Source organism: Emys orbicularis, chromosome 19, assembly GCF_028017835.1.
Source record: "Emys orbicularis isolate rEmyOrb1 chromosome 19, rEmyOrb1.hap1, whole genome shotgun sequence".
In the NCBI taxonomy this organism is placed as follows: domain Eukaryota; kingdom Metazoa; phylum Chordata; order Testudines; family Emydidae; genus Emys; species Emys orbicularis.
The window spans coordinates 22,617,618-22,643,019 of NC_088701.1; the positions used below are offsets into that span (position 1 = coordinate 22,617,618).

The 25,402-nt window shown below is 59.8% G+C and overlaps 1 protein-coding gene across 1 annotated transcript; it reads left to right on the top strand.

The window, feature by feature from the left end:
* On the top strand, positions 1 to 21,006 carry PAN2 (poly(A) specific ribonuclease subunit PAN2). Its single transcript, XM_065419216.1, has 26 exons — positions 1 to 78; positions 3,417 to 3,717; positions 5,054 to 5,223; positions 5,613 to 5,733; positions 6,423 to 6,500; positions 7,328 to 7,595; positions 7,860 to 8,202; positions 8,964 to 9,060; positions 10,277 to 10,396; positions 10,842 to 10,961; positions 11,051 to 11,179; positions 11,450 to 11,649; positions 12,101 to 12,240; positions 12,519 to 12,622; positions 13,055 to 13,153; positions 13,760 to 13,836; positions 14,637 to 14,778; positions 15,254 to 15,391; positions 15,624 to 15,683; positions 16,660 to 16,750; positions 17,797 to 17,954; positions 18,164 to 18,307; positions 18,481 to 18,660; positions 18,972 to 19,065; positions 19,515 to 19,712; positions 20,003 to 21,006. Exons 2-26 carry the CDS (start codon positions 3,436 to 3,438, stop codon positions 20,035 to 20,037), a joined length of 3,588 nt encoding a protein of 1,195 aa, XP_065275288.1. The 5' UTR covers positions 1 to 78; positions 3,417 to 3,435; the 3' UTR covers positions 20,038 to 21,006.
* Positions 21,007 to 25,402: the final 4,396 nt, after the last annotated feature.

Below are 25,402 nucleotides of genomic sequence, written 5' to 3' on the forward strand. Positions count from 1 at the left end.
GCGACCGGTGGCGGCGGCTGCTGAGGGAGAGAGAGAACCGGGGTCATTTACCCGCCACCGCAGAGCAGAGGATTCTGGGTAACATACCCCCCCGGGCAGAGGATTCTGGGTAACATCCTCCCAGAGCGCCCCCCACCCCGGTAGAGGGCTGTGGGTAACTTGGCTGCAGAGGATTCTGGGTAACGTACCCCCAGGCAGAGGGTTGTGGGTATCTTAGCCATGGAGCAGAGGATTCTGGGTAATGTAGCCCCCAGGCAGAGGGTTGTGGGTAACTTGGCCGCAGAGCAGAGGATTCTGGGTAATGTAGCCCCCAGGCAGAGGGTTGTGGGTAACTTGGCCGCAGAGCAGAGGATTCTGGGTAACGTACCCCCAGGCAGAGGGTTGTGGGTATCTTAGCCATGGAGCAGAGGATTCTGGGTAATGTAGCCCCCAGGCAGAGGGTTGTGGGTAACTTGGCCGCAGAGCAGAGGATTCTGGGTAATGTAGCCCCCAGGCAGAGGGTTGTGGGTAATTTGGCCACAGAGCAGAGGATTCTGGGTAACATAGCCCCCAGGCAGATGATTGTGGGTATCTTAGCCATGGAGTAGAGGATTCTGGGTAATGTACCCCACTGAGCAGAGGTTTGTGGGTAACTTGGCCGCAGAGCAGAGGATTCTGGGTAACGTAGCCCCCAGGCAGAGGTTTGTGGGTAACTTGGCCGCAGAGCAGAGGATTCTGGGTAACGTAGCCCCCAGGCAGATGGTTGTGGGTAACTTGGCCGCAGAGCAGAGGATTCTGGGTAATGTAGCCCCCAGGCAGAGGGTTGTGGGTAATTTGGCCACAGAGCAGAGGATTCTGGGTAACATAGCCCCCAGGTAGATGATTGTGGGTATCTTAGCCATGGAGCAGAGGATTCTGGGTAATGTACCCCACTGAGCAGAGGTTTGTGGGTAACTTGGCCGCAGAGCAGAGGATTCTGGGTAACGTAGCCCCCAGGCAGATGGTTGTGGGTAACTTGGCCGCAGAGCAGAGGATTCTGGGTAATGTAGCCCCCAGGCAGAGGGTTGTGGGTAACTTGGCCGCAGAGCAGAGGATTCTGGGTAATGTAGCCCCCAGGCAGAGGGTTGTGGGTAACTTGGCTGCAGAAGCAGGATTCTGGGTAAATGAGCAGAGACTTCTGGGTAAGAATCACTCTTCTCCACCTCCACATTTGTAACTGAGATTTCAGGACTGGGTTATAAGCCCCTTTCAGCATCCAAAGGTAGGGTTGAGCCTGGCAGGTCTGTGGCCTGTTGAGGAAGGGTAGGGGAGCTGATGTGTAATGAGCAGTGTGGGGTTGGTTCTCAGCAGGCAGTGGCCATGTTATAATTACCCTGCATCCTCGCTGCCAGCCTCAGCAGAGGGACCAAGTACTGACGAGGCCTGGGAACCAAATGCACCTTTGCAGAAGGGGCTTGTGTGTGTGGCTGGAGCAGCATTGCCAGCTGCTTGTGCTCCAGTCAGGGGAATCAGGTCACATGCTTCAGGGTCTGATCCACTCCCTCTCCAGGGTCAGGAAGCAGTCGCTACCCACGTCTGCTGTCCAGCCTTTCCCAACTGACTCCAGCTCCCCTGCTGTAGTCACTGGGCTGCTCTGAGTTCAATGCAGCGACTTGTTATTGTTACAAGGTCTGCCAACGTCTAACCGAGGTCCTCTGGTGTCTGTCAAAGAGCCAGATTCAGTATTGTGCTGTGGCCCACTGGTACAAAGGCATCTTGGCGATACCCCTGGTACGGACAGCCCCTGTGCCAGGCACAAACCAACCTTGGCATGATCTCTGCAGCAGCGCTGGGTCCAGGAGCCATTGTGGAGTGGATTTAGGCCAGAGGAGGGAGGGGATATGGTGGGGAGGAGGAGTCATGGCTGGGGTGGAACGGGCCCAACAGAAGTTCAGGTTACCCTTGATTGTGCCAAGGGCCTAGCTGCCTCTCCTCCATCTCAGCGCAGAGCTGAATACACCTTCCCCAGAGCACTCTGGGTGCTTACTGACAGAAGGGCAAAGAACCTCTTGCTAAGGGACGTGTCATCGTCCGTAGCTCATAGATTTCATATTAGAGGTGAGCTAAATACCTACCCTTCCTAGAGCCCTCATAGGCCTTTTCTGTTCTAATGCCCGTAATGCTATATTTATTCCTGGGGGAATTCTGCGCCACTGCACAGGCGCAGAATTTATGTCCCCCGCAGGTTTCTTTGCTTTCCTGCAGAAAAAGGACTTTCTGATGGGGAAGCACAGGGAAGCCAAAAGAGCGGCCATGCGACCCTCCCCAGCAGTATGTTTTAGGTGCCCTGGGCAGCCGGCAGAGAGGTACATCACTGTGAGGCAGGGGGCAGGACTGGGGAAGGCCTGGCTGGTGGCTCTTACCGTGCACTGGGCTCAGCTGCTAGTCCCGGCTGGGCTGGGGAAGATGGCACTTCCTCTTCTCCTGCACGGCATCTGGAGCCGTGTCAGACCCACCCCCAGATTTCTCCCCCGGCTGTAGGAAACGCTGCAAACTCCCCCCTCCCCCATGCTTCCTGCACCCATCGCTCCTGAGCTGCAGGGGGAAGGTTCTCTGTACAGGGAGCTGCTCCCCCATCCATCCAATCCCCGTGCATCCAGACCCCCTCATACCCAGACCCTCCCGCTGAGCCTCAGCCCCCTCGCCCCCAGAACCCCCCTGGATGAGCTCCACTCTCCCTGCACCTGGACCACCCTGATGAGCCACCTGCATCCGGATCCCCACCCTACTGATCCCCAACCAGCTGCACCTGGATCCCCAACCCACTGAGCCCCACTCCTCCAGCGTCTGGACCCCTCACTGAGCTCCCCACACCCAGACCCCCCTGCCGAGCTCTATCCCCCACACACCCAGACCCCACCCCCTGCTGAGCCCCAGCCACCTTCACCTGGACCCTCCCTGCAGAGTCCCATTACCGTTGCACCCAGATTGCCCCACACAGAACCCTCTCAACCCACACCTGGATCCTCGCCCAACACTACGCCCCTCCACACTTGGATCCTGCTTTGCTGAGCCTGCCTGCCCACCCACACCTGGCGCACCTGGCACGGAGGGGCAGGGCCCTGGGGTGTTTCTGGGGCAGGCCTAGTCCTTGCACTGTGTCAGGGTTGGGTGCAGCCTTACCACTGAGTCCGTGTCCTGGGGGCGGGGAGGAGCTGCAGGGTGATCTCCCATCTCTGTGCAGCCAGTCGCCTGTGCTCCCCAAGGCCATGCTGGAGCCTCCACATTTATTTGACAAAATTGGCAGAATTTTGCAGAATCTTAAAATATTGGGCGCAGAATTTTTAATTTTTTGGCGCAGAATTTTCAATTTTTGGCGCAGAATGCCCTCAGGGGTAGATATTAATTGCTAAGAACACAGGGGCCTTCGTGTTTCTGATTTGCCCGTTGTTTTAAAGGGAGACATCCAGTTTCACCATGAATTTTGAAGGTCTCGACCCTGCCCTTGCGGAGTATGCGCCCGCTCTCCACCCGGCCCTGGATCCAGTCTTGGACCCTCACCTCAACCCCGCCCTGCTGCAGAATGTGGAGCTGGATCCGGAGGGAGTGCCGTTGGAGGGCATCCCGGTGCCGGAGTCGGTGCACATCATGGAGGGCATGTACTCGGAGCTGCACACCGTGGTCTCCGAGGTGGGGGTACCCGTCTCCGTCTCCCATTTCGATCTGCACGAAGAGATGCTCTGGGTGGGGAACCACGGGGTAGGTGGCGCTTGGGGTTCCCTGTGGCAGAGCAGCCTTGGGGAAAGGGGTTACAGTGGTTTGGATTAGTCACTTGTCTGCTCTGATTTGATGGGCTGTAAGGTTTTTGTCTTGGGCCATTTTCCAATGAGGGAAATGACTGAAGGATTCTTCTGGGATTTGGGGATAAAGGCGAGGGTGTGAGACTCAAAACAGAGGGGCTAATCTTTTCTCCCTACATTTGGCGCGCGGTGAGTGGATGAACCAGTGAGACAGATGAGAATCCCTCTCTGGATACTGGAGTAGAACATGGGACGTAGGACTGGAAGGGACCTCATTGAATCCAGTCCCCTGCTAGCGCAGGCCACCCCATCGTAAGAGTCTTTGCACTAGAATAGACCAGTGCTCCGTCTAGTCTGGTAGCCCTTCCTCCCTGCCGTACCACGACACAGCATTGGTCCATCCCACCTCCCTGCGGTCCTGCAACAGACCATTTTATCCTCCCTCTGTCCCTCACCCCTGTTCCCTCATCTCGTCTGACTTCCTGTGGTGCCCCTGGTCATTTAAATATCTGATTTATAGCCTTGGCCCTATCTGCGTGCCATCCTCCAGTCGTTCCCTCGGCCCTGCTGACTCCAGCCAGCCTCCTCTCCAGAACGGTGACATTTCCCCAGTGTGGCAGCAGCAGTCTGGGCTGGTCCACCTGCCTCACCCATTCTTCATCCCCCTTTATTAGAATGTAGCTGAGTGCCCATCTTTGTACGCACCCTTCTACCAGAGAGTTCCACTCCTTTTCCCTTTCCCTGGCACCCCTCCGGTACCCACAGTTCACACGTCCTCTGCCCACTTTCTCATTGTAACGTCCCTGCCGCTGCAGCGGCTGAGGGTCGGGTGCGTTGTGTAAAGGGGTGACTCGATCACAGTCTGTAAGTACCTTGGTGGGGAAAAAATATTTGATGATGGGCTCTTCAGGCGGGCAGACAGTGGTCTAAGGCAAGCCAGCGTCTGGAAGCTGCAGCTAGACAGGAATGCACACATTCTGAACAGGGAGGGTAACTATCCACTGGACCAATTCACCAAGGGTCGTGATGGAGTCTCCATCCCTGGCGATTTTGAAATCCAGGTTGGATGTTGTTCTAAAACATGTGCTCTGGTTCAGAGAGGAATTAGTTCAGGGCAGTCCTGTGGCCTGTGCTAGCCGTGGGCTCAGACTCGATGGTCACAGTGGGCCCGTCTGGCTTTGGACTCTATGAATCGGTGGCGTCAAACTGCATTGCTTTAGCGCGAGGCTGATGAGGTGATGGAGCGTGTTGAAGAGTCCACCCCAGGCCGGCCTTTCCTCTCCGCTTCCTTTCAGGGTCATGCCACCTCGTTCTTCGGCCCGGCCCTGGAGCGCTATTCCTCCTTCCAGGTGAGCACCAGCGACGACATCCGTCAAATCCAGAGCCTGGAGAACGGCGTCCTCTTCCTCACCAAGACGAACCTCAAGTACATGTCCCGGGGAGGCCTGATCATCTTCGACTACCTGTGAGTTTCCTCCGCAGGGCGACAGCCTGGCTGTGCTGACAGAGAAGGAAAGCCTCTCGCTGGCACTGTAGGGATCCTCCCTAGGCCGAGGAGGGAGCCCCATTCAGTCCTTGGCCTACACGAGGAGGCTGCTAACGGTGATGTGACATGGGCACCTCGGAACTCCTGCAGCTCCCTTCGCACAGGGGAAGGGGAAAAGCTCCCATATCAACACTGACCCGATCCGGAGCCGAACCGACTCGGATCGAGTCTGTGCTGTGGGGGGCCTGTCCCCCCTTGCACGTGGCCCTGCTGGGGTGAGGTGCGCGAAGCAGAGTGTGTCTGAGGGCGGGAGGGAGGCCCGAGCCGAGCAGGAGAATGAGTGTTTGCTGTCTCTCCCTTTGCGTCAGCATGGATGAGAGCGAGGACGTGCACAGCCTGCTGCTGACAGACAGGAGCACCCTGCTGATCGGGGGGCTCCAGAACCACGTGATCGAGATCGACCTCAACACCGTCCAGGAGACCCAGAAGGTACCAACGGGCTTGGGTCAGCCTCTGTTTGCAGGCCTGATCCTGAGGGGTACTGAGCACCTTGGCCTCCCATTGGCTTGGGTGGCAGAGGCAGGTGCCTGGCGCCCCTTGGGGGTCAGGCGCCACTGGGTTTGGGGGGGTATAGCAGGGAGAGGTCTCTCTGACCCCTATTCTGATGTATTCAGCTTGTCCCAGAGAGGCAGCGGGGAGGGGTTCCATATTCCTCCTGCTAATGCAGAGACTGCTGCTGGGCTAGAACCCCTCAACGACCCTTTGTCTGCAGATCCCTGTCCCCTGTGTGCAGGCTGGTTAATGAATAAGGAGTGCTAGCCCCACTAAACAGCAGGGAAAACTGAGGCACAGAGAGGGCTCTGTGACAGAGGGAGGACTAGAACCTAGGAGCCCTGACCCCTGTGTGCAGGCTGGTTAATGAATAAGGAGTGCTAGCCCCACTAAACAGCAGGGGAAACTGAGGCACGGAGAGGGCTCTGTGACAGAGGGAGGACTAGAACCTAGGAGCCCTGTCCCCCGCTTTAACCACTAGTTCCCGCTGCCTTCTCCCTGGGCTGCGGCCAGGCTCTGGTTTCTGTGCTGCCAGACGCACGTTTGGCAGTTCACAGCCCCGGAAGCTGGCTGCCGTCCCCACTGCGGGCGAGTATCTTCTCCTCTCTTCACCCTTTCCTTTCCAGTACACCGTGGAGGTGCCCGGCGTCACCATCCTGAGGCAGTCCAACCGCTTCTTCTTCTGCGGACACACGACAGGGAAGGTACCCTCAGCCCTGCTGCTGCCTGTCGAGTCCTCTCCCAGGGGCTCTGACATAGGCGCTCGAGCCGTCTGTGGACAGGATGATAGAACGGGGCTGCCTGCCATAGGAGGGACCGGACTCGCTGACCCAGGAGTTTCCTTCCAGGGCTGCGTGTCCAGCTCTGGCATAACAAAGCGCTGTCTCCTCTCAGCTGCTCGGGGCCGTACACCTGCGTAGGCAGGCAGCTCGAGAGGAGTGAGTGTTTCTCTGGCACCGCTCCCCCCGAAGGGCACCAAAGCACTTCACACAGTGGCCTTCCAGCCACCTCTGGTGGGGGGCAGCAGCTGATGGTGGAGAGAGGGCTGAGCTGTTGAGTCCGAGCCCTGCTCCCACACCAGACAATCATGGACGTTCCCATGTATTCAGTCTGTCTTGGGTGTTGATCTGCCCCCATCGCTGTAATGTCCTCACAGGGCCAGGGATAGCTCAGTGGTTTGAGCATTGGCCTGCTAAACCCAGGGTTGTGAGTTCAATCCTTGAGGGGGCCACTTAGGGATCTGGGGCAAAATCAGTACTTGGTTCTGCTAGTGAAGGCAGGGGGCTGGACTCGATGACCTTTCGGGGTCCCTTCCAGCTCTATGAGATAGGCCCTGCTCCCTGTGGTGCAGATGGATACAGAGAGGCTAAGGGATGTCTGGGGTGGATCAAGGAACTCTAACCCCAGTCTCCCAAGTCCTATGCTATTGCTCTAACCCCTGGCCCTTCTTTCCTCCCTCTCCTGTTTGTCCCCCTGTGATCTCCCCCTGCCTCTGTTCCTGTTACCGATGCTTCCTTGGTGCCAACCCCAGGTGTCCCTGCGGGATCTGCGCACCTTTGCGGTGGAGCACGAGTTCGACGCCTACTCGGGCAGCCTGTCGGATTTCGACGTCCACGGCAACCTGCTGGTGACGTGCGGCTTCTCCAGCCGCATGAACGGCCTGGCCTGCGACCGCTTCCTGAAGGTGTATGACCTGCGCATGATGCGGGCCATCACCCCGCTGCAGGTGCACGTGGACCCCCTCTTCCTCAAGTTCATCCCCACCTACACCTCCCGGCTGGCCATCATCTCCCAGACAGGTAGGCGGTTCGCCTTGGGCTCCCTAGCTCTCGGGTTTAGTCCGGATCCTGTGGAACCACAGGTTCGAATCCAGCAAGGTCTGACTCAGCCCTTGTGTGGCAGCTCAGCGGAGTGTCTTGCAGTGCTCCGGGAAGGGGTCCTTGTGTGTCTGGTCCGGATCTCCGGATGGAAGCCAGTGTGGGGCCTTATTGGTGTGAGGTTTGCTGGGAGTTCTGCGCTGTGCCCCGACTCCCTCCCTGAAGCCTCTCTGCTCTTCCCGTCAGGGCAGTGCCAGTTCTGCGAGCCCACGGGCCTTGCCAACCCCGCTGACATCTTCCACGTCAACACGGTGGGGCAGCTGATCATGACCTTTGACGTGTCGGCCAGCAAGCAGGCCATGGTGTTCGGTGACTCGGAGGGCTGCGTCCACCTCTGGGCCGACTCGCCCGAGGTCACCTTCAATGCCTACTCCCGGGAGACCGACTTTGCCCTGCCCTGCATGGTAGACACCCTGCCTCACCTGGACTGGAACCAGGACCTCATGCCCCTTTCTCTGATCCCCGTGCCGCTGACCAGCGAGACGCTGCTGTCAGACTGGCCTGCTGCCAACTCCGCCCCTGCGCCCAGGTAACTCACCGGGGCTCTCGCAAAGAGCATGTAACTAGCCTGTGAGCCATACAGCACAGAGCTCCCCCGGACGGCAGCCCTGCCACCTCAGACTTGGTTCCCTTTAGCTCTCCTGAGCCAGGCAGCATTGGGCCGGGTCAGGTACTGAAGGGGAAAGAGTAGGGTGCTTCAGGAAGTGGTACTGACGATCCAACAGGAGACATTCCCTCCGGAGTCAGTACCAAACCAGTGCCCCAGCCTTCTGCGCTGAGGAGTTGTAATTCTGAGGTCCTGGTTGCTTGTGGTCATGGGAAATCCCACGGCACTTCCTCAAGAATCTGGGTGTTGCCCTCGGCTTCCTGGTCAAATTCCAATTTAGGTAATTACATTCTGTGTATCTAAATATCCCCTTCCCCAGTTGACCGGCTTTAGTATTCTCCTTTGGCCCTGCCCTAAATTGCTGTGCATTCAGCTGCTGAGTTCCACCCCAGAGGCAGCTGCAGTAAGTGAAACGCCATGCTCCACTTGGTGGTCTGGTGGCGATTCGCCGTGGCACAAACCCTCACCCGTTAGCCCCCTGGCTGGCCTTGGCCATAGAGAAGCCAAGGACTGAATGCATTCCAGGGAACAGTCCTGTCATCACTTTGGGTGGGGAGGTGGGAGCCAGTCTCTGGGGTGGAAGTTTGTACAGCTGCTTTCTCGGTTCTGTGAGCAAATCCAGGACGCAAGTGGCCAGGGCTGTCAACCTCTGGCTGGTCTTTGAGTTGTGCTGTGTTTTGTAGGCGGGCCCCGCCTGTAGACCCCGAGATCCTGCGCACCATGAAGAAAGTGGGCTTCATCGGCTACGCGCCAAACCCAAGGACCAAGCTCCGGAACCAGGTGTGCGGACACGTGGGTGCGGGTGAAGTACTGAGCCTCTCTCTGCCAGCTTGGGAGACCTCCGTGGGGACGTGCCCAGCTGACAGCAACAGGACTGAGCGTTGTTTGAACGGCTGCTGTGTTTCACCCCAGAGGGGGCTGCGTTTCGGTGGCGGGTGGGATGTTAATGTGGAATGGGATTTGAAACAAGTTACTGGGCTCGATGCTTGGGGAAGTGCTGCATCCTGGGCTATACAGGGGCTCTGACGAGGTGATCTAAGGTCCTTTCTGGCCATAATATCGGTGACTGGTACATGATGGTTTCAGAGTAGCAGCCGTGTTAGTCTGTATCCGCAAGGAGAACAGGAGTCCTTGTGGCACCTTAGAGACAAACACATTTATTTGGGCACAGCCCACGAAAGCTTATGCTCAAATACATTTGTTAGTCTCTAAGGTGCCACAAGTACTCCTGTTCTTTTTTCTTGGTACATGATGGTTTTCTTCTGCAATGTAACAGGGTGAGCTGGCCTCTAAGGGGGGGGGGGGAGAGAATACCCAGGGGCAGTTCTGGATTCAGTTAGTATCTGCTCCATACTATGAAAAGGTCTGAGGACCCCAGTGCCAGGGGTTCCCCTAAACCAGTGGTCCCCAACCTTTTTCGTCTGGCGGATGCCGGACGACAAGCCACCGAGGACTGTGGCTGGCGGACAAGCAGCCGCCGAAATGCCGCCGAGAAGCGGCAATGTCAAGAGGCTTCGCCGCCGAAATGCCGCTGATTTTCGGCGGCATTTCGGCGGCGACGCCTCTTGATGACGCGCCTTTTCGGCAGCGACGCCTCTTGACGTTCCCGCTTTTCGGTGGCATTTCAGCGGATGCTTGTCCGCTGGCCAGTACGCGGGTGCAGATAGATGCCCCGGCGGGCACCGTGTTGGGGACCACTGCCCTAAACCAACCCTTGGCAGACCACGGATCTGTGTTGTTTGCACCAGCAGTTCCATAACCATTTAAAAAAGCACCAAGCGATGTAACGAATAAGAGGAGGAAGGAGGAGCTTTGGCAGAGGTGAAGGGACGTGTCCTTTCCCTTTTTTGCTTTATTCCTGGTTGATCTGGGCCCCAGACCCAGCTGGGGGGGCCGGGCAAGGCCGTGCATTGTTTGTGTTGGTGGTTGCTTGCTCCGGACACACTCGGCCTCAGCATTAAGCTGCTCTGTCCCTTTTCCTTCCTGCCTCCCTCAGATCCCGTATCGGCTGAAAGAGCTGGACAACGAGTTCGACAGTTTCAGCCAGGTCCCCGAATCCCCAATCGGCCGGGAAGAGGAGCCTCACCTCTACATGGTGGCGAAGAAATACAGGAAGGTCTGACTCGCAACATCTGCCAGCGGGGCTTGGGGCTCCGAGGGAGTGGAGGGGCCAGGTGAAGCTGTAATGAGCTGTCACAGGAAGGATCAGCCAGGTTTGGGTAGAGCAGAGCTAGTACCCCAAGGGTCATGTGTGAACAACCTGGAAAGGCAGCTGGAGTGGGCTGGAGCCAGCATTTCTCACTCGTGGTTTGATCCTGAGCGGTGCTGAGTGCCCCGGGGGCGGTTCGCACTGACCACCCCGTGGGTCTGACTAGTGATGTATTAGCATCGCTTCTGATTGCGAGTGCTCGTGTATTGGGGTGTGCTCGTGTCAACGCTTGTGTATTCACTGAGTGCTCTCCCACACACAAGTGCTTGTGCAGGCGATTGTGTGTTGGTGCAATTGACCAGCTCAGGGCCAAGGTTTTCCCTTGTTTCTGAGGATTTCCTCCTCTGTCCAGGTCACAATCAAGTACTCTAAGTTGGGCCTGGAGGACTTTGACTTCAAACATTACAACAAGACCCTGTTTGCTGGTCTGGAGCCCCACATTCCCAACGCCTACTGCAACTGCATGATCCAGGTGAGCCTGGCACCCAGCCTCTCCCCTGCCAGGGCTTGCTGCGGCCTTCCAGCGCACCCCGCTCACTTGCCCTGCTGCCGCCTCCCCAGGTGCTGTATTTCCTGGAGCCCGTCCGCTGCCTGGTCCAGAACCACCTGTGCCAGAAGGAGTTCTGCCTGGGCTGTGAACTGGGCTTTCTCTTCCACATGCTGGACTTGTCCCGGGGGGACCCGTGCCAGGTACGTGGGGAGGAGATGCCAAGCACCAGGGCTGTTGGGGAAGGGGAGGGTGCTTCTTGAACAGGGTCTTGGAAGTCTGACTTGGGGCTGCACCGCCCTGCCTTGAGGGCAGGGACTCGGGCGAAGCCGCCGGCAGCGTCTCGCTTTGCTGGCAGATGAGATCCCCAGGGATCTAGGGGAGGGCGGGCACTTGGCACCATGCGGAATTTGGGTAATGCCATTTCTCTGGTCCCCCCCCGCTCCAATGCGCCAATCCTTCCCCTCCCCCAGGGAAGCAACTTCCTGCGAGCCTTCCGCACCATCCCAGAGGCGTCCGCCCTGGGGCTGATCCTGGCCGACTCCGATGAGGCCACGGGCAAAGTGAACCTGGGCCGGCTGATCCAGAGCTGGAACCGCTTCATCCTGACTCAGCTTCACCAGGAGACCCAGGAGCAGGAGGGACCGCAGGCCTATCGGGGTGTCGGCAGCAGGTGACCCCTTCCCCCCATACCCGCTGCATGCTGGGCTAGGAGTGGGAGCTGTCTGCGGGGGGCTTTGGTGCGGAACAGGCTGCGGGAGCTGGGCACGGTGCTGGCTCTCCCACAACCCGTGCTGGTCTGATCCCGGGCACAGAGCCGGAGATGGGCCCAGGCCACCGGGGTCTGACCCAGCCTGTTCACTAACCCCTGACCTGTTTGTCATCCCTCCGTGGCTGCCCAGGGGGGTGACTGGCAGTGGCACCACCGAGAGCTACCGCTGAGTCAGCTCCATACCCGCTCCCACTCCTTTGGGGTTCCCAGGATCCTGTTGGCAGCTGCCACCTTCAAGTGCCCGGGCCGGGAAGGGCGCGTGGGGGCCTAGTGCCGCGCTCTCGCCCTGCCAGGCTCCCGCGTTATCAGCCCCACCCCCGCTGACCCGGACGTGCTTCGTTTGCTCCGGCAGCTTTGGGTCTTCAGGGGACTCGGTCATCGGGCAGCTCTTCAGCTGCGAGGTGGAGAACTGCAGCATGTGCCGCTGTGGCAAGGAGACGGTGCGAGTCTCCTCCACGCTGCTCTTCACCCTCTCCTACCCCGAGAGCAACGGTAAGCGCGGGGGGCGCGGAGAGGGCTGGGGGGAGCGGGGCGAGGAGGGGATGGCGGCTACCTTGCGCCTTGTAAACCAGGGCGCAGCTGACGCTGGCTCAATCTTCCTTGGGTTCAGGAGACTGAGGGGGACTTTTAACCCCCATCGTGGTGGGCCCCACCTTTAGCAGGTGGCTGTCGGAGTCTGGCAGGTCGAATTTACAGCTGGACTCAATCTCTGGGGATTCCTGTTTTGATTAAATGAAAATGTTCCCCCCTCCCCTCACATCTGCCCTCAGATAAAACCAAAGATTATGAGTTTGCCCAGATCTTAAAGAGGAGCATCTGTCTGGAGCAGAACACCCAGGCCTGGTGTGAGAACTGTGAGAAGTACCAGCCCACGGTGAGTTTGGGAGATGGCCGCTCGCTGCCTGCGTATCCCCTTCATTGCGGGCGTCGGCTGGGCAGGGGTGGAGCTGGCGAAAGTCCCTGCTTCATTAGCCTCGGCGATCATCTCCCAAGGGAAGCAGGGGAAGCCCTGTCTCTGACTGGACAGTGCAGAGAACTAGATGGGAGCAGTCCGGAGCGGCTAGACCGGGAGCTGAGTTCTGAGCCTGGCACTGCAGCCCTCGGGCAAGTCACTTCCCTGCTCCGTGCCTGTTTCCATCTCTGCGAACACGGCTAATACTGACCCGCCTGCAAGGGAGTAGGAAGCTTAGAGGGCAGAGGAAATTGACAGACAGGGGCGCAGTACTAGTCTGGTTCCCATCTTCCCTTCAGGGCCACTGGCCATGCCCCTTACCCACCCGCCCTCTTTCTGTCTGTCCTAATAAAGGTCCAAACCCGGAACATCCGCTGCTTGCCCGATGTCTTAGTCATTAACTGCGAAGTGAACAGCTCCAAGGAGGCAGATTTCTGGAAGACACAGGCAGAGGTAGGGGAAATGTTGTTTGGTTGAGTGCAGGCCGGTCTGTTCTCTTGACAGCCTCGGGTCACTCTGTGCCCAGCTCTTGCTGGCAGTTTGTCCACAGGGCGGTCACTGGGTGTGACTGCAGGAGCTTTCAGCTAGCTAGCTCAGGGGCTGGAGTAGCAAAGTAGCACCGCGGACTAGTTGCCTGAGTAATTGCGGCTCTGTTGACACGAGCTGCCATCGCTTCCCATGGCTGTAGGGCAGACATACCCTTAGAGGGATTTTCTTTGATCGTTATTCAGCAACGTGAACTTTCCGAGGATCGATAAATCTTATTCCTAACCTGTCCTCGTTACCTTTGAAAGATCCGCTTGTGGGTGATCAGCCTCTGAGCGTTATCTGTGTCTCAGTTTGGTTCAAATTACAAAAATGGTTCCCACACTTTCTAAACCCTTCTTTACTCTGCCGTGAGGCTGTCTGGCATGATTTCCCATGTTTTGTTTCTCCGTGCCACTAATGTTGGGGGCTCTGTCCTTTTCCAGAAGTCAGCTGTCACCAGCTACACATTCATTTCACAAGCGTCTCTCCCAGCCCCTGCGCTGATGCTTTTGCTCTGTATTTTGTTGCCAGTACGCCTTTAAAAAAACAGTGATGATGAAAGGAGGCCTTGAAATCCCCAAGAGCAAAGAGATCTCTCTTGGAGAATGGTAGGTACTTGCTGCTGGAGCACGAATTGGCTTTTGTCCATCTTAGAAGTTTTGCCATCTGGATCCTTCCCATGGCCTCGGAGAACTTGGTGCTGTTTTCCCATTTGACAGTGATTTCATCTTGCCTGTCTACAGCACCTAACATCCCAAAGTGCTTTATAAACTGAACCACAAACAATGCACACAGAAATGCAGCCATCTCTGGGGTGGGATGCAGCAGCTGCTTAACGGCACTGAGCAGCACCACCCAACAGTATGGGGAACGCACAAAGTGAGGAATCTGCCCAAGGAAATTGTGGGAGTAGAATGTAATTCAGGTTTGCAGGCTTAAGCCCTGGGTAACGCTGTGTTGTTAACATTCACCTCCACTGGACTTTGGCCAGACACTGAGGGAAAAGTGCCCCATGATCCTTTCTGACCATTAGCATCGGGCCCTTGGCTTTACATCTCCCCTGAAGTCACCCTCTGGCATCAGTGGAGTTACACCAGGGGTGAATTTGGCCCAGAGGCAGAGCTCCTGCTGCCTGCTTCACGCCCTCGGTCTCTTGCAGACTAGGCTTCCTGGTGATCACCCTCCTCCGTTGCTTTGACCATCTTCGATTGGCACCATCTAGCCTCTCTCCCAAGAGGTCAGGACCGGATCCTCAGCTGGTGTAAATCAGAACAGCTCTGTGGACTTCACTGGCGCCATGCCGATTTACCTCAGCTGGGGATCCGGCCCTCTGTGTCCGAAACTCCCAGAGCCTCTCCCCTCCCTCCTGTGCTCAAGGTCTGGAATTCCCTGTGTCCTTTCCTGGCAGGAAGGACCTGGGGAACGCCGAGGCGGGGCACTCGTACACCTCCATCGAAGAGCTGAAGAACATCTGGATTCCCCATTCCATCCGGATGAAACTGACCAAGAACAAGGAGCTGGATGTCTACAGCTGGAACGAAAGCGATGAGGTAACGGGTTCCCTGGCTCCGTTCGGCGAGGTCAAGGGCAGAGAGAGGGAACTGCTGACCGTGGCCACGCTTGTATGGGGAGCCAGCGGGCTCCCCCCGTCACGAGGGGGTTGGAGCGCCTGGAATGTTGAGACTGGAGTGGAGATGGAACTCGCTCACCGAAGCGGGTCCCCCTTAGCCTGGGGCCTGCGTGCTGGGGAGCAAAGCTGGGGAGGCCTGCGTTACCTTTTGCTGGTGCCAGGGGACTGCTTTGCCCCCACTGGCTGATGGCAGGACTTGGGCATGGTCGGGAGCGGCTCTGGCTTTGCCAGGCTCTGTGGGTTTGTGTCGCGGCCGCGGGAGCTGCCTCTGCCAAAGTGATTTCCCTCGACCCGTCGCACAGGCTTCCCGTGTCCTGAGCCGCGTCCATCCGTGTCCTGGTCAGCCAGTTCTCAGCAGATTCATGTAACCGCCGGGGGTGGGGTCTTCCTTGCAGCTGAGCTCGTCCGATGACCAGGACTCGACGTACATGTATGACCTGATGGCCACCGTTGTCCACATTCTGGACTCCCGCACCGGGGGCAGCCTGGTGGGGCACATCAAAGTAGGGGAGACGTATCACCAAAGGAAAGAGGTGAGCTGGCGAGCAGACCGAGCCCACCTCTCTCCCAGGCTGCCGCCCACTCGGACCCCAGCCCCCCCGGGGAACCCCCTCTTGGCTGGGTTCTTTCCCATGAGTGTCTCAGGAAGGGGGCCGTGTTCCAGAGGGGATGGTGCCCGGGCCCCTGGGTGGCTGCTGTGTTTGCCTAATAAATACTGCGCATGACCAAGGTTACAGACCAACCCGGCCTCTCTCTCACCCCCAGGGGGTCACGCACCAGCAGTGGTATCTCTTCAATGACTTCCTCATCGAGCCTGTGGACAAGGTAAGGAGCCTCATTCCGTGGGCAGCCCGAGTATCAGAATCAACCCTCAGGATGCCCCACTTCTCGTGGCACCGTGCGAACGGCCTGGCCAGGGAGGCAGCGTGGCCTAGTGGGCAGAGCACTGGACTGGGGCTCAGGGTACCTGGGTTCTCTTCCCAGCTCTGCCACTAACCTGCCGGGTGACCTTGGGCAAGTCACGTCCCTGCTCCAGGCCTCAGTTTCCCCATCTGTGAAGCAGGAAGAACGCTCCTGACCTCCACTTTCAGATCTGCTGAGGAGAAGAGGCCAAGCTAGGTCTAGCGCTCGGGAGATCCTGGTTCAGGCCCAGTCCTGGGTCTCCGGGTGCCGAAGAGGCAGCGTGATCAGCCCACAGCGGCTGGGGAGAGGCTGCTGCTGGTTGCGTGTTTTACCAACTGCTGCTGCTGGGCTGTGAAGGGGGTGGGGGGCTGCGGCAGCAGCAGGGGACAGGCATAGACTTGGGCTTCCACCAGCCATCAGCCCCCCGTGGCTGTAAGTTGTCGTGTCTCCAGCTGCCCACGTGAGATCTGCCCATTCCCAGCTGGCCACGACTGTCCTGGCGCCATGGAGGCCACGCCCACGGTACCCGGGAGAGGGAGCCAAAAGGAAACCTAGACCCCTGTGTAGCCCACATGGGTGGTGGGGGCACTGCGTGACACCTGTGATGGGACCGTGTGTTTCTAGGTGGCAGAGGGTTGGGGGTCTGAATTCGGGGTGGGGGAGCACGTGTCGGGGACAGGGACAGAGAGCGCCCCCTGTTGGCACGAGGGCTGGATTTAACCCTCCCCCCCACCCCCATTTATAGAATCCTCTGTAGCATGCAGGTGCTTACAGCTCGTTAAGTTCTGCTCTGTCCTGCTTTGTGGGGTGTGGGGGAGGAAGCCCTTCTCGGAGCTCAGCCCCTGCCAGGCCAAGGTCCCCCGAGTTGTCCGTACACATGTCCCTCCCTCTGTCGCAGTGTGAGGCGGTGCAGTTTGACATGAGCTGGAAGGTGCCTGCCATCCTGTACTACGCCCGAAGGAACCTCCACGCCAAGTACAACCTGACCAGTGAGTGTCTGCGCGCAGGGCGGGGGGCGTGTTACGCGTCAGGGCCGTGTGTGTGGCGCCCTGGGCTTGTCTTCGCTGCCCCGTTCAGCTCGGGTTACCCCACTGGAGCCAGCCCAGCTGCGAGGTTGTGTTAAGGGGATAGTCTGTAAGTGTGTCCCTGCTGTGTACTAGCTGTGCCCTGCCTGGCCAGCCAGCTAGATCCAGTTTAAAGCACCACTTCCCTCGAGCTAAAGTTTTGTGTGTGGAGGGGAGTCGGGTTAGGGGCAACCCCCGTGTCATGCCCCAAGCTCCCCACTGCGCCCTAGCGAGAGGGCATTGGGGGTAGTCCAGAACCAGGAAGTGAAACTGACCAGTCCAGCTCCACCATCCCAGTGAGATGAGAGACAGGAAGCAAACAAAGCAGCAGAATGGTGGGAAGGAGGCCAGACCCTCCGCTAGTGCAAATCAGCGTCATTGGCTGCAGGGGAGCGCCGTTGTTTTCACAGTCTCTCAGGTGTTCAACAATCCCCTAGAACGGCTTCTGCCAAGAGACAAAGAAGGGTCTCTAAAGGCCCCCCCGGGGGGAGCCGTCCCACCAAGAGCCTCGCTTGTCCTGGCCGCGTGGGCTGGGCCCCCTCTCTTGGGCACGAAGCCCTGCGTGCTGGGTTCGCTACAATAGACGCCGATGCCTTTTCCATCTGTGCACCCTGGTACGTGGTGGGGCGAGGGCAGGAGACCCAGCTGGGGCCATACAGGCAAGGCGGCTGGAATTTCGTTGTCCATCTAGGCCCCAGCTCCACACCCCCTCTGGTAGGGCTGTATCCTCGGCACCCTCAGAAGCTTGTGTGTGACCCCTTAGAAATAGGTGCTGATTTTTGGATAGAGAACGATGGTCCCTGGCCCTTTCCCTCTGGAGGGCATTGTCTCCTTCACGTGCTCCAGCTGCCCCGAATGCCAGGCAGCATGTGGGATCCCAGCCTGGCCTCTTCTGCTGTGAATCCAGCAGCCAAGCGCCCCGTCTGATGTCGCGTTCTCTCTTCTCCCCCCTTTCCCCTACTGCCTCCAAGTCAAGAACCCGATCGAGGCCAGCGTGCTGCTGGCCGAGGCGTCCCTGGCTCGCAAGCAGCGCAAGTGCCACGCCACCTTCATCCCGCTCATGCTGAACGAGATGCCCCAGGCGGGCGACCTGGTGGGACTGGACGCCGAGTTCGTCACGCTTAACGAGGTAGAGGCCGCAGCCAGGACGGACGTTGGCGTTTGGCTGGGGGGGGGTCAGGCGAGAGATGGAGCCGTGGGGTCCGGAGCCGTTCTGCTGGGGTCTAGCAATGGCCAGAACCACGGGAAGTCCCGATGGCTGAGGCCTGGCTCTCTAGGGAGGGGGCAGCGAGGGCTGGCGGGGCTTCCCCTGCCAACGGCTCCTTTGACCCTGTGCAGGAAGAGGCCGAGCTGCGCAGCGACGGCACCAAATCCACCATCAAGCCCAGCCAGATGTCCGTGGCCAGGATCACGTGTGTGCGAGGCCAGGGCCCCAATGAGGGGATTCCCTTCATCGATGACTACATCTCCACCCAGGAGCAGGTACCCGCCATGGGCTTCCTGGCTGAGGGGGCTCCCCTGACACTGCCTGCCCCCTGCCCCCCACCAGGAACTCACTGCCCCCACCCCCACTGCAGTCACCGGCCCTCTCCCCACCAGCCGTCACCAGCACACACACCCCACATGCCTGTGATCACCAGCCCCTCCCCTTGCAGGTGGTGGATTACCTGACCCAGTACTCGGGAATCAAGCCGGGCGACCTGGATGCTAAGATCTCCTCCAAGCACCTCACCACACTCAAGTCCACCTACCTGAAGCTGCGCTTCCTCATCGATGTCGGGGTGAAATTTGTGGGCCACGGGCTGCAGAAGGACTTCCGGGTCATCAACCTCATGGTGACTGTCCCTTTGTAAAAGCCCGGGACATTTCTCAGCCCTCACAGCAAACACGCCTTCAGTTCCCTTCCTGAGTGGAGTTTTCCTCTCCCCCAGTGGGGGCGTGCTCGCAGAACCCAGGGGGCCGGGGGATACGGGTGAAGGACTGGGCAGTGTGATTGCCAGGGGAGGTGGAGTTGTGTCTTGGGTGGATGACTGGGGTGGAGGGTGATGATGGCATATGGGGGACAGGTTGGGGGTGGGCTGTGTGGGTGGGATGGGGGAGCCAGTCCTGTATACTCTGGGTGGTCAGACACTCTCTGCTCCCCCAGGTGCCCAAGGACCAGGTGATCGACACCGTGTATCTGTTCCACATGCCGAGGAAGAGGATGATTTCTCTGCGCTTCCTTGCCTGGTACTTCCTGGGTTAGTGGAAACGCCTAGATCGCAATTGGCCCAGCCAGGCAGGGCTGCGCAGGAGCCCCAGACGGACGCCGGTCCCATCGCCCGGGTACAGGGCAGCAGCTCAGAGACGAAGAGCACCTCCGGTCCCACCCCGCTTCTGGAACTCTGAGCTGGTCTGGAGCTCGGGACTGGACCGCTGGGGATGGGGGCTGCTGGTGCGGGTCGGGATCGAAGGGCATCGGTAGAGTGATGTGTGGGGAGGGGAGGCCAGGACAGGACAGGAGGGGCTTGGGTTGAGATTCAGTCCATCAGCAGAGCTGGTGTGGGGATGGGAGCAGGGGGCTCCCAGTCAGGACTGAGGGACAGTGACCCCGTTATTCATCAGCAGAACGGGGAGGAAATCCCGTTGTGTGGGTTGGGGCGGGGGCTGTCGTGCCGTCTCTGACTGGAACCCTCCCTGCATCCCCCAGACCTGAAGATCCAGGGCGAGACTCACGACAGCATCGAGGACGCCCGGACGGCCCTGCAGCTCTACAGGAAGTACCTGGAGCTGAGCAAGAACGCCACGGAGCCGGATGACTTCCGCACGGTGCTCAAGGGCCTCTACGAGAAGGGCCGCAAGATGGACTGGAAGGTGCCCGAGCCAGACAGCCAGAGCAGTCCCAAAAGTAAGGCGCTGCCCCTCCTCTGTGTGCAGTGAGTGAACCCCCGGAGCGCCTGTGCTCGCAGCTCTCCCTCCGTCGCGGAGCCGAGACCGAACCTGAGCGCTCGGCGGGCAACAAGTGTCCGCCCCCTCTGCTCCTCTTGCTGCAGCTCCGTGCTGTTCCCCTCCAGAGTCCTGGATTCTGTCCGAACACGGGGCTGGGACTCCCGGCAGCTCCCTGCTCCTGTTCCGCCCTGGGGCGTGGGGCCTGGCGCGAGCCCCTCGGTGACCCGCGCGTGTTTGTGTCTCTGGCAGATGCTGCGGTGTTCCCGGCCGTGCTAGGGCTCTGACCCGGCGAGACCCCGCTCTGTCCCCCTGCGTGTTCTCTGCTACCGCTCAGCCCCGGGCCCCGACCGGTCCGTGACCGCAGATCACACAGAAAACAAATGTGGATTTCAAAACAAGGGACGAGCCAGGCGTGCCCCGGGGACCTTGACACCTGCTTCTGTCCCAGCCCTGGCTGCGGGGGCACCACGAGCTACCTGCTGGCCAGGATCCCGCTTCACAGACAGTCACTGCTGGCATGGCTCCAGAGGGCCACATCTGCCTCCAAATCTCCTGCCAGCCGCCCTGTCGCCCTTCCAAGCAGGGACAGCTGAGGATGCGTCTCCTTCACCATCGCACATGCACACGCCACTTCCACAAGCGTCCCGGGGCCATCGGCCAAGCCCCTGGGCTTCTGGGTATTTTCTATAAATGCTGTGTGAAGCAGGGAGGGGTGAGGATTGGCCTCCAGAATTTGCTTTGCGCCCCCCCCCCCCCCCCATTGGGCTTGTCGCTGTGTCGTCTCGTTACCAGCCTGTTGCTTTGCTGAGGGGTGCATTGTTGAGGCAGGCCTGGCTGGCTAAACTCTCCCGGAGCTGCTGGGCGAGTTCCCGGACTGTGACCGGCCGCAGCCCAGTGCCTGCTCCGGTGAGAATGTCAAGTGGACGAGTGGCAGGACGAAGACGCCCTGAACTTGCCTTGTCCCGGCATCAGCACCAAGAGGCACTGGCGTGTAGGGATGCCGGGCTGTGCCAGGAAGCCAGTCAGAGCAGCCGCGTGAGGGTCTGCTCCATCCACGCTGGGCTGGCAGGATCACGCGTAGATCCCAGCTGGGACTCGGCCCTGGGATCAGCGGAGTCGCCCCAGAGCTGGCTCTGTCCCCTTTGCACCCTCTGGTCTTTTTAACTCCCCCTGTATTGTGCGAGGTCTGAGGTGCACTCGGCCATCTCTGGCATGTACCAGATTCATAAAGTGGCCAGCCGGTGCCTTCAGCATCTGCCTGTGGTCCTGTCTCCTCCTTTCTCGTTGGTTGGTGGTTCTGCCCTGGCCTTTGCCCACTGCTGATCCCAAAGTGCTTTACCGGGCTCCCCCCCTCCAGTGTTACCCCCCCTTGGACAGAGGGAGTTGGGGAGGGGGGGGTCACTTATCCCCCAAGGTCACGCTGGGAGTCAGAAATTGAACTCAGGATCCTGCGCCAGCCACTGGACCGCGCTGTATCTCCGAGAGCAGCCAGAACAACGTAATGGGGCGTGTAACGAGTGGCTGCAGCTGTGTGCACCCCCAGCCGCCGTGTTTGCCTGCGCTGGGGGGATTGTGCAGAAGAATGCCTGGCTCTGTGCTCCCTGGGGCTGCTGGGCAGAGGAGCCCTCGGGCGAGTCCCGCTCCTGCCATGGCCGGGAGAGTGACGGCTCGGGCCTGGGACCCTCCGGGCTCACACTGCAAACAAGGGGATGGGAATTCCACACTGCTCAAACCAGCCCCCGTCTTCGCGGACATTCAGCGCAGCGAGCAGTGAGCCAGCTCCCAGCCGGGAAAGGATCAATCCCCGCAAACAGGCCACAGTGCTCCCCTGAGGTGACAACCCCTGTCCCCAACCACCCCCGCCTAGGCCAATGGGACGAGATGCTCCCCAGCGCAAGGAGGGTGGGGGGTAAAAACTGAAGCGCAGAGGAAGGAGTAGGGAGGCACTTACAGGTGCCTCCCTACTCCTTGGGGGGAGGGATAGCTCAGTGGTTTGAGCATTGGCCTGCTAAACCCAGGGTTGTGAGTTCAATCCTTGAGGGGGCCACTTGGGGATCTGGGGCAAAATCAGTACTTGGTCCTGCTAGTGAAGGCAGGGGGCTGGACTCGATGACCTTTCAAGGTCCCTTCCAGTTCTAGGAGATGGGATATCTCCATTAATTATTATAAATTATTATATTATATTATATTAGGTGAGCCAGCGAGTCTGAGGTTAGGGGAGGCTCTTCCAGACCTCAGGGGCTGCAGAGCAGGAGACCCGGCCCCCCACCATAGGCAGGGGAGGGGGGGGGCAGGGAGAGGGAGCTGGTGCAAATCTCCCAGAGTTTGAGAACCAGGAAGGCAGGGCTGAGCTGGCTGGGAGGTGATGCAGCCACCTCGGGGGAGGAGCGGGGACAGATCCTGAACAGCGCCCAGCGCAGGAGCAAGGAGAACAAGCCTCCTGCAGGAGGGGTGGGAACGAGTTCAGAATGTCGTCACCAGCGCTGGACTTTGGCCAGGCCAGCGGGGTTAGCGCCTCCATTTGTGGAAAGCCCGGCAGCCCGGTTGGGTTTTTGCATTTCCCTGGAAACACGCCACCTCACAGCATCCTGGGGCAGGCATGACTCAAAGGGAGGCAAGGAATCACCTACTGAGTCAGCAGCTTCCCAGCATCCCTGGGTTTTCCCCGCTGGTCTCCCCTCCCCGGTTAGCTCCCGAGCTGGGACACCCACCAGCTCTGTTGGGGGGCGGCTGGCTCCAGACCCCCTCCCCGGCTGGAGCTGCTACGGTCATTGCTTGGTCCCTAACGAACTAAGGTGGCTCTGGGCACATGCCTGGGGATTGTTGGCAGGAAGTTTTGGTGAGACGGTGAGGTTTTGTGTCCGTCATCTTGGTGAATCCAGTCACTCTACCGGGGGCTGGCGGTCAGGGGGAGGCCGAGCGCGGCGATAACGGCTCGGGGGAACGCTCTGTCTCTCTCCCAGGACAGAGACGCTGCGGATCCAGCTGACAGCAGGAGATTCAACCTGCCTGGAGCATCCCTGATCACAGTGCATCAGAACATGGTAGCCATCCAGGTGAGTCTCTGGCCTGTCTCCTGGAATAGAAGCCCCTTCAAAATGGGGAGCCAAGAACCCCGCAGTTTTAGTTCCTGGGGGGCCATCTCCAGTGCATTGGGGCTGCGTGATCTAACCCTGAATGGGGAGCCCAGTGCCCCGGTTGGTGTATTAGCCGGCGAGGTGTAACAGCACCTGGCTGCCCGGCCCGGAGGGAGCGCGTCCCCCCGAAAACCGGCTGCTCTCAATGCAGAGGAGACGAAGTGCTTGTCGGGCTGATCGGCCCCAGGACAGCTGGAGCAGAGTCATTGCCAGGGCTTCCTGCTGTATTAGCACTCGCTAGCCACGGGGCATCCTGGAGATTGAGCACAGACAACCGGGACCAAGGAAAAGGAGGGAGTCTAGTCATTAGCGCAGATTGGCTGGTAGCCAGGACTCCTGGGTTCTGTTGGTGGCTCAGGGAGGGGAGTGGGGTCTAGTGGGTTGGGTTGTGCTGGAGCCAGGACTCCGGTTTTCAATTCCCAGCTCTGGGAGGGTGGGGTCTAGTGGTTAGTGCAGGGGGGATCCAGGATTCCTGGGTTCCATCTCTGTCTCTGGGAGGGGGAGCGCAGTGGTTAGAGCAGGGGCTGCTGAGAGCCAGGGCTCTTGGCTTCGTATTCCAGCTCTGCCACTGACAAGCTCCATCGCCTTGGGCAAGTCCCTTCCTCTTTCTGTGCATGTGGGGACTGTCCGTACAACGGGGCTAATCCACCCTTCCCGGTGGGGATCCTGAGGATTCCCTGCCGCGAGGGCAGGGCCGGGCTGGTTGTAGATCTCTGCAGCCATCTCTCGTCTCCTCCGTCCCTGTCCACACACAGCCCCACAGCACTATCCTCCTCCCGCCCCAGCAGCACCTGTCAACCCCCTGCGCCCCGGGGAAAAGCCCACATCATTCCAAGCGGGCTGGGCCAGCTCCCCCTTGCTCATCAGCCTCCCCATGGAAAGCGAGGGATAGGGCAGGTGGGGCACAGAATTAGGACATGTCTACACTGAGGGGAGGAGGGTCTACACTGGGGGAAGGAGGGCTTGCCCCAAAGTCACTGGATATCCACAGGGATCTCCTGTGTCCTCTAGGGAAGCGTTACAAAGCCAAGCCAGAGGAGTAGGCCCCAAAGTTTGCCTGAGAGGAGAGTTCAGCCATCCAGCCTGAGCTGCTGCCAGGAGGTGCCCACTTCCTGCCCCCCACCCTCAGAGCAGGGTTGTGCCCCCATGTCTGCCCCATCTGCAACCCCCAAGCCCCCTCCCCAGCCCTACACCCCCCATGCCCTCCTCCCAGCTGCAACCCCCATACCCCCTTCCCCCCGCTGCAATCCCCACATCCCCTCCCCAGCCCTACACCCCCCCTATGCCCTCCTCCCAGCTGCAACCCCCATACCCCCTTCCCCCCGCTGCAATCTCCACATCCCCTCCCCAGCCCTACACCCCCCTATGCCCTCCTCCCAGCTGCAACCCCCATACCCCCTTCCCCCAGCTGCAATCCCCACATCCCCTCCCCAGCCCTACACCCCCCCATGCCCTCCTCCCAGCTGCAACCCCCCTCCCTAGCCCCATGCCCCCCATCTGTAACCCCCCCAGCCCTACACCCCATATACCCTCCCCCCAGCTGCAATCCCCCTCCCCAGCCCTACACCCCCATATATCCTCCCCCAGCTGCAACCCCCATGCCCCCTCCCCAGCCCCACACCCCTATATACCCTCTCCCCATCTGCAACCCCCCTCCCTAGCCCCACACCCCCATACCCCATTCCCCCAGCTGCAACCCCCCTCCCTAGCCCCACACCCCCATATATCCTCCCCCAGCTGCAACCCCCATGCCCCCTCCCTAGCCCCACACCCCTATATACCCTCTCCCCATCTGCAACCCCCCTCCCTAGCCCCACACCCCCATATATCCTCCCCCAGCTGCAACCCCCATGCCCCCTCCCCAGCCCCACACCCCTATATACCCTCTCCCCATCTGCAACCCCCTCCCTAGCCCCACACCCCCATACCCCATGTCCCCCATCTGCAACCCCCCTCCCTAGCCCTACACCCCATATACCCTCCCCCCAGCTACAACCCCCCTCCCCAGCCCTACACCCCCATATACCCTCCCCCAGCTGCAACCCCCATGCCCCCTCCCCAGCCCCACACCCCTATATACCCTCTCCCCATCTGCAACCCCCCTCCTTAGTCCCACACCCCCATTGCCCCCTCCCTAGCCCTACACCCCATATACCCTCCCCCCAGCTGCAACACCCCATATATCCTCCCCCAGCTGCAACACCCACGCCCCCATATACCCCCCCCCGTGGTCGGTCCCTCCGCCCAGCTGTGTAACTTCCCTGCCCCGCCCGCGCCTGTTGACCGTGGCTCCGCCCCGCCGCGCAGGCCCCGCCCCTTGCCCGGCTGCTGCTCACGTGGAACCTAACGCCACGCGAGCTGGGGCCTCGCTGCGCGCCCGGGGTCCTGTCGCCTCCTTAGCTGCCCGCGGCGGTGCCTGGGCCCGGGCCGCCCCGCCGGAGGGGCCCCGGCAACCGCTGCCGGGGCCGGAGAGACGCCGGCCCGGCTCCGCCCCTCACCGGATTCCCGGGCT

What these genes read in the sequence shown, in the direction of transcription:
- PAN2 (XM_065419216.1), top strand. Translation starts at nt 3,436, where the DNA reads ATGAATTTTGAAGGTCTCGACCCTGCCCTTGCGGAGTATGCGCCCGCT. An exon ending in GGACCAAGCTCCGGAACCAG is followed by an intron (nt 9,061 to 10,276) that starts GTGTGCGGACAC and finishes TGCCTCCCTCAG; the next exon opens with ATCCCGTATCGGCTGAAAGA. An exon ending in ACTGCAACTGCATGATCCAG is followed by an intron (nt 10,962 to 11,050) that starts GTGAGCCTGGCA and finishes CCGCCTCCCCAG; the next exon opens with GTGCTGTATTTCCTGGAGCC.